This window comes from Myotis lucifugus, unplaced genomic scaffold (assembly GCF_000147115.1).
Source record: "Myotis lucifugus unplaced genomic scaffold, Myoluc2.0 scaffold_3, whole genome shotgun sequence".
NCBI classification, from domain to species: Eukaryota; Metazoa; Chordata; class Mammalia; order Chiroptera; family Vespertilionidae; genus Myotis; species Myotis lucifugus.
Genome location: NW_005871051.1, coordinates 25,952,507 through 25,960,596, shown reverse-complemented (window position 1 = coordinate 25,960,596; position 8,090 = coordinate 25,952,507). Strand labels below are relative to the sequence as shown.

At 43.6% G+C, this 8,090-nt stretch overlaps 1 protein-coding gene across 1 annotated transcript; it reads right to left on the bottom strand.

The window, feature by feature from the left end:
* Window positions 1–644: 644 nt before the first annotated feature.
* On the bottom strand, window positions 645–1,580 carry LOC106698674 (rhodopsin-like). Its single transcript, XM_023759128.1, has one exon. The coding sequence runs from the start codon at window positions 1,566–1,568 to the stop codon at window positions 645–647; it is 924 nt and encodes a 307-aa protein (XP_023614896.1). The 5' UTR covers window positions 1,569–1,580.
* Between the last annotated feature and the right edge of the window lie 6,510 nt (window positions 1,581–8,090).

Below are 8,090 nucleotides of genomic sequence, written 5' to 3'. Positions count from 1 at the left end.
GTTTTCTGTAACTCCTAGAAAGTGTCTTCAGAAGGAGAGTACTGACTCTTCTTTGCCCCTTGCTCTTTCCTGTTGGTTGGACTGAGAGTGTGATGATAGCACTGACAGCATCTGGGGTCATGAGGTAATATGCAGATCATGTCAAAGGAAAAGAGAATATGCCCTGAGAACAATTTGCCACATAGGTCTGGATTGTGTACCTCCAGATTTCTTTTACATAAGAAAAAATAATAACCTCTAACTTTTTAAAATCACTGTTATTTTGTTGCTGCTCTATTATAACTTATCCCTAATTACCGTAAGGGGAACAGCCAAACTTCTTCCCTTCATATCAACTATGGACTATTTCTCAGTCTCTGAAAACAGGAGCATTCTCAAAAGTTGCTCAACTACTGCAACACAAGAAGGCATGCTGCCAAAATGTTGGTCTGGGTTTAAAATTAAAGACATAAAACGATTTCTCTGAGGACAGATCAGTGTATGCAGCAGCAAAGTTTTAAGTCAGATGAAGCTATGACTTACTAATATTATTTTCAATATCAAGTCAATGCACCAATGTTAGGTTGAGTAAAAGGCAAGTCCTTCACCCTAGCTGATGGTCCACTAGGACTAGGGTTATTTACCCAAAATGGCTGAGTTTTTGTTTAAACTTGCCCTCTGCTGTTCGTTGTGTGACTACTATACCACAGTTGACAGCATATCCAATGACATAATCTGCTTTGCAGCTCGGTATTCCTGAGCCCATAGATCAGAGGGTTAAAACACTGGCCAAATGAAAAGACTCCAAAAAGCACCAGATTTAAAGCAAAGAAAAACACTCCACACATCTTTCCCAAACCTATAAATATCAGGGTTGGTATTACATGTAAGGCGATCTGCAAAAAATGAATTAGGACTGTTTTCCTTGCTTTGATATTTGACCTATTAAAATGGCCAGCACGTTTGCCTTCTTGATATATTAGAGAGTAACTTATAAGAATTATAGCTAGAGGAAGGAGAAAGAAAATCATGCCAATGGTTCTAGCAGGAGTACCATTAAAAATCACGGGGCAAAGGGGCTCTAATTTTAAAACAGCAACCGAAGTGGAGTTGGTGCCCTCTATGATGAATAAACAAACATTCTTGAGTATAATCATTATCCAAGTCCCAGCCAGGATTCTATACTTAACTGAATCTACAAAGGACAGAGTTTTCAATGGCCAACAAATGACCAGGTAAGTGTTGACAGCCATCAAGGCCAGAGTAAAGAGGATCCCTTCTCCAAAACTTATCTGGGCCCCAAACACCAACCAGCACATCAGCACGGGGCTGTTGGCCATCAGGGCTCGCATCCCTTGGAAAACCATTCCCAGACCACAGTAGGATGAGATGCACAGCAGATGGTGGCAAAGGAAGATGTATCGGACCTCTTTCCTAAGTTTTGAATTCTGTGACACTATTGCGATGATGATGATCGTGATGAATGTGGCAAAAGAGAAAGTGACCACGTACACAGAGGCCTTCACTGTTGCTTCGAGCCTCAGCCAATCTGAGATGTTGCAGTGCTCAGAAGACAAGTTCATGATCATCAGGGCAACTTGGCTCCTGCAAGAGAGAAGAACAAGAGTGAATCTAGATTAAAGCATCTCCTGTGGTTTTCCAGTCTCTGATCTTGTGCACAGTCTCAAGGGACAGATTGCATGTTTTTCAGTATAGAGGATGACAATTTTAGATCTTATTGACATGGACCAATAAACTGGAGAAATCATCAGGGGCCTTCTCTTTATTTCAGGAGAGAGGCATACATTCAAATCATCTAAAAGGAGGATTTGAAAGACATGCTCTCTATACTCATCAAATTGCACAAAATCAGGTCAAGGTTCTACTCCTTATGCATCCTCTTTCCCATCTTTGATTGTAAGAATGATTTAAGTTCAAAGCATAAAGCACAACACTGCTGAAGTGAATTGATTAACAAGCCCTTGTTAACACTTTGTACTTGCAAAGATCTGGGGAAGAAGTGAGGACAAGAGCTGTGAAGAAGGCAGAGAAGTCATTGATGTGGAGACTTGAATTCATTTGGGTCTATAAGACATGAAAGGGAGATTAACAGTAATGATTACAATCCTGGGGAATATTTACTGAGTAATTTCTAGGGATCAAAATTGTTCTCAGGGCATATTCCTCACAAACCCTGGAGGATGTTTTCTTTTCCACCATGTAGTTTTCACAAACGGGAAATGGGGACTTGGAGAGGCTAACTAACCTGCTCTAGGCTGTGTGATTATTGCCCAGTAGGGCCAGCATCTGCATTTGGTAGAACTCCAGAGCCCATTCTCTCAACCACTACAAGGAAGTTTATGTCTAATGTAAAGCCAAATGAATACATCCCCTGAGGTCTTCTTTGGCTAATGTCATTTGACTAGACAACTAGACCCCATTTGTAAGAATATTGTTTCTATTGTGAAGAAGCTGGAAGACTGGCCGTCTAGGGAAATGCTGGTATCTCAGGATTGCTGATGGACTATGACTACTAAAATGGTAAGAGCTGTGTGGTAGCCTGGTTGCCTCTAAAATCTTCTCAAGCATGCACAGCAATGAATGGTACACTTTGTGGCAGCCTGGGGAACCTCCCAAAGTACAGTATCTTTGTTGTCTCTGTGGAAGTCTGTTGTAGAGAAATCATCTGTTGCTTCCCCACCTGCACCCCATCCAAGGTTAGGAGCCTACCATAGCCTTTCTGCCTGCTTCCTCATGACCTACAACATCATATCTTCCTCCATCAACTTAATTGGACCTTAAGTAGAGATATCACTTATAGAAAATCATTCCGTAAACTGTGCTGAGTTAATGTCTGTCTCTGAAAAATTTGACCCAAGGATTTTCACATAGAGAATATAATCCAAATGTGATGTCATATAAGTGACCTGCCAGTCATTATGGAGTATAGATGAGTAGAAGAAAGAGAAAGGGAGAGATAGGAGAGAAGCTGAGACAAGGGAACATGCAGCCCCTTAGAGGCCATAAAAGCCCTTGCACAACAAAGACAAGAATCTTGATTTCTGATTCCACTGAGGTGCTCTGCATTTTCTGTCCTTGGGTTCTAAAAACATAACACACCCATATATTACTTGAGCTAGCTCAGATGGTTTTATTCTGGCCTCTAGAGTTCAAAGTATATAAAATGGACCCTGAAAAGGTACAATAAATTTTATTGATTTTCTAAAGGTCATATCACAATGGAGACACAACTATTGCAACTTCCTGAGAATCTAAAATGTCATAGCTCCTTACAGAATCCCTTGGTGAAGGCACAATTTTTTTTCTGCCTATTGTATTGTCACCCTTTGTGGAGAATTTTTCCTATGCTGATGGATTTTTTTTTTTTGACATTGTCATGCTGTTGAGCTCCAGGCATCTATTTTTCTCTACCCTCCAACTCTTCAGAGAGGGATACAAATTGTAACTGTCATTGTCAAACTCACCATCAAACTTTTTTTAGCTGTGGATTTTTCAATCAAAATCTTACACAAGTCTTGCCAGCGTGACTCAGTGGTTGAGCTTAGACCTATGAACTATGAGGTCAGGGTTCAATTCCCAGTCAGGACACATTCCAGGTTGCGGGCTCAATCCCCAGTGTGGGTGCAGGAGGCAGCCAGTCAAGGATTCTCTCTCATCATTAATGTTCCTATTACTCTTTCCCTCTCCCTTCCTCTCTGAAATCAATAAAAATATATTTTTTAAATCTTACATAAGAATCCCTCAATAATAAACAGAAAAGTGCAATCTGTGCACATTGAATGCCTCCTTCTAATCGCTCACTCCCAGAGCACACCCCTGTAACTGGCCTCAGGGCACCACCATGGAAACAGAGGACCCCACTGGAAACCTTGGTAAGCTGAAATAAGCACTCTACCATTGGACTGGGGGCATCACATGAACTGAGCTCTAAGCCTAGATCAACTGCTAACAAGAAATGTGACTGGACATTGAAATCACCACACTTCTCTGGTCCTTACATCACAGCCATACAGCATCATCAAGCTCCACATCCTTTCTCTTTATATCTACAGTCATCCTCACTCACATCCTCAGAGGCCAACTCTAAACTTGGACCTGGAGTATCTGGGTTTTTACCTTACTCTTGAGCACAAGATTGCCTCCACCCCTACCCCAGATATAGTATCTTATTCCCATGCTGGAGCCATAAATAGAACCCTAAGCTCTCTAGGACAGAGTCTACCTCATTCTGCCAGGCCACCTGTCAGGACCTGAAACCTAGCGTCTAAGCCCCAACTTAGGGTGGTCACAGCTAGCAGGCTCTACAATGGTGGAGGCCTCCTTGTCTCCTTGGGTCTCCCAACAACGCCCACTCCTGGGCTCAGTGTTGCAGGACTGGCTCAGTTGATGGACTATATTCCTCATTATTCAGTCTTGCTCTCCACACACCATTCTGCCCAGAATCTGTCATCAGCAATAGCATCCCAGCTGGATTCTTGCTTGAAATGACTTCCCTGCACCTGGTGGGGCTCATCTGCACCTCCCCCTGCCCCCCGCCCCGCCCCACACACACCTGTCCACTTTATTTGGCAACACCTCCCCGATAGCAATGAGCTGGGCTTGGCCTATCTGTGTTCTAAGACTTGAAACCCTACACTGAGCATGAGTGACTGTCATTGTGCTTCCTTTAGAATAAAATTCTAAAGGCTGTTCCTTCCCCCATGAATTACTGCAGCTGCAGCTATAATAAAGATGAAACTACCAACCGCTCTCCCTCCTGATCTGAAGTGCTTTCAAGGAACTATTTATTGAGATCAAGCAAGAAATACTTTCTCTGGTTTTCCAATATGTTAAACACACTAATCAATGTGGCACCTTGTTCATCATTTCATTTCACTCAACCAATCTTCATTGAGCCATGAAACACACAACATATAATCCTCAATGGTAGGGTTAAAAGTGGGAAAACGCTTCCTGGCCAGTGTGGCTCAGTGGTTGAGCATCGACCTAGGTACAAGGTGGCCATGATTTGATTGCTGGTCAGGGCATGTGCCCGGGTTTCGAGCACAATACCCAGGGGGTCATCCAGGAGGCAGCCGATCAATGATTCTCTCTCATCATTGATGTTTCTATCTCTCTCTTTCTCTCTCCCTTCCTCTCTGAAATCATAAAAATATATTTTTAAAGGTACACCCTTGCTGCCATACAGAAGCTCCTATCTAGTGAAGATGCAGAATACAATGTAATTAGATTATAACCAAAAACATCATGTCTATTATTACTCATTTACCAAAAGCATGAGGAAGCTAAGTGTGCTATAGGAGGGTTGTTTAGAAATAGAGGGATCACTGAGGCAGTGAGAGAAAGCTCCTTGGAGAAAGTGTGACTAGCATTGACCCTTCAAGGATGAAAACCAGAGCAAAGCAGGGTCAAGGGTGAGTTGGGGAGGGAAGAGGTGAGGTACAGATTCCACCAGGTGGGGGAAGTTTTCTGTCATTATTTCTTCAAATAGGTTTTCAATATCTTGCTCTCTCTCATCTTCTGGTACCCCTATAATTCTGATGTTGGTACGTTTGAAGCTGTCCCAGAGGCTCCTTACACTATCTTCGTATTTTTGGGTTCTTTTTTCATTTTGCTTTTCCGGTTGGGTGTTTCTCGCTTCTTCGCATTTCAAATCTTTGACTTGATTCTTGCGCTCCTCTGGTTTGCTGTTGGGAGTCTGTATAATATTCTTTATTTCAGTCAGTGTATGCTTACTTTCTAGATGGTCCTTTATCACACCATCGAGGGTCTCATTAGATTTCCTGTACAACTCATCAAGTTTATCGACAGACTCTAGAAGCCTCTTGAGAGACCTCAAAAGTGTGGTTCTGAACTCAATATCCTCCCTTGATAGTTTTGTCCTGTTTCTTTGTCTCCGCATTTTTTACGCTTTCTTGGTACACCCCCTAGTGGTCTTTGTGTGCAGTCTTGTTGTAGTTAAGCCTTGATTGTTATAGTTAATACTAGAGGGATTTGACCTCCAGGCCGACTGGCTGTGCTAATCTAGCCTTTGCCTGAGGCTATCCGGCAAATGGCTCTGTGCAGGGCTTGGGCGGGGCGGATCCCACAGGATCAACAGGGCGGAGGAGGGAGCAGTTATGGCTGCTCTCAGTCCGTCCCCAGTGGCTCTGCCTCTCTGTCCCAGCAACAGCTGCAAACCTCGGAGGGACCATAGCCAGACAGTCCTGCTTCTTCCGTTTGAGTCTGGGTCCCTAGAGACTCGCCCAGATCTGGAGCTCTGAGTCTGAGGCTCCCTCCGGATTGAAACAGACAACCGCACCCTCAGCCACCAGCCCGCGCCGCGCGCACTCCGCACCTTAGTATTTTACTTCAGCACTGCGCCTCCTCTGATTCTCGGTTCCTCCTAGTTGTAGAACTTCCATTCAGCCAGCCTTCCTGTGGTTCTGGATGATGTCTGTTCCGTTTTTTAGTTGTATTTTTGAGGTGGTTGTTAGAGGCAGCAAACTCCGGCGTTAACCTATGCCGCCATCTTGGTTTTCGACTAAATATTTATTCAGGTACAGATTCCAGGCAGCAGAAAGCCATGGGAGCCAAGATGGGACCATACCCAGTATGTTCAGGGAACAATGAACAGATTGGTTTGGGTGGAGTGATGGCTGGTTTAGAAGACTAAGGATAGACCGAGGGCTTTGATACCAACCCAAGGTTTAAAATTTATTTTGTAGGCCCTGTATGATTAAAATTTGGAGTAGCAGATTCTATAGGTTAAGAGCCAACATGAGATGCCCACCCTTGCTTGCCTAGTGGCACTTGATAAGAGGTCTGCAAAGCAAGCAGCTGGGCCAATGACAGATTTGCACAATGAAGGCATTGCTAGCATAGTGGGTGGCTCAGAATACTTTTTGTACACATGAACTCTCCAGGAGGGCTGCAAATCTACAAATCAATGAGGGCTAGTATCATTGCCTTCCCTTTATTTATGAGACCTCAGAAAGATCAGTAATGTATTCAGGATCATGCAGCCAGAAAAAATCTCTCAGTCTCCAAATCTAAATGTCTTTTCAGAGGTATATTTGCATATCAAGAGCTCATGGCAACCAAACCCATATAATAAGCCCTCATCTATTCATTCCACTTAAGGACAGTTCTAAAAGCCTTTTTCTTCTTCTGAAATTCTAAAATGGGGAATACCTGTTTTCTTCTAGCCCAAAATGTTACTTTGGCTTCAGCTTTTAAATAAAACTCTGGTGCTAAGAGATTTCAGCAAAAAATTACACTATATCCACAACTGCCCTGACAAATCAGAACCAGCCACCACCACTGTCTGCAAAAAAAAAAACCCCAAAAGAAGCTGATGTGTGCAAAGGGCAGGAGTGGGTCTCATCCTTAATTTTTGTCCCTGCTTCCAATTGAGGACGAACCAGAGAAAGCCAAATATGTACCCCTAACCAGTCACATAGGACACCCACTTCTAGTTGACCACCTAGAACTTCCCCAGGACCACAGCTGCCAATCGGAGGAAACCTGGATCCTTCCCTTTTCCAACCAGAAAGCTTTCCCACTCCTCTGTTTAACTTGCAGTCTCCATCAAAACCTAAGTGATGATGGCTGCCTCCCTTGGTATAGCAAACTCCGAATATGTAACCTTTGCTTTTCTTTTTTGATTGGTGTTGGTTTATCCTCATGTCTGTATTCAAAGATGGTGTTAGTGGCATTGGCTTTGCTGATGAATTTGTGGGGACCCCATGCTTCCTCTCCATCCTGTGCCCCTCTGGTCAGGCAGTTCAGGCCGATTAAGGCAGATCCCTTTCCTGGAGGAGTAACTGCCCCCTTGGCCTCATCATGAGATCTGGTCACTGAGCTGGGAGAATTTCCCGCTTCTCTCGCCTCTGAGGGTTCACAAAGCATCCATTCCTGAACAAATACCCCACTTCAGAAGAAAGTCAAGAGAGTATTGGATGTGTGCTAACCTGAGTGGGGGGCCTGGAAGGGAGCATATGTAGAGAGGTTATGACACTGGCCCTAATGGTGGCAGACAAAATATATTAGTAGATAGCATGTATTGATTGTTCATTGAGGTGGCTCTAGTGGGGGCTGACTTCTTTAAT

What these genes read in the sequence shown, in the direction of transcription:
- LOC106698674 (XM_023759128.1), bottom strand. Translation starts at nt 1,568, where the DNA reads ATGATCATGAACTTGTCTTCTGAGCACTGCAACATCTCAGATTGGCTG.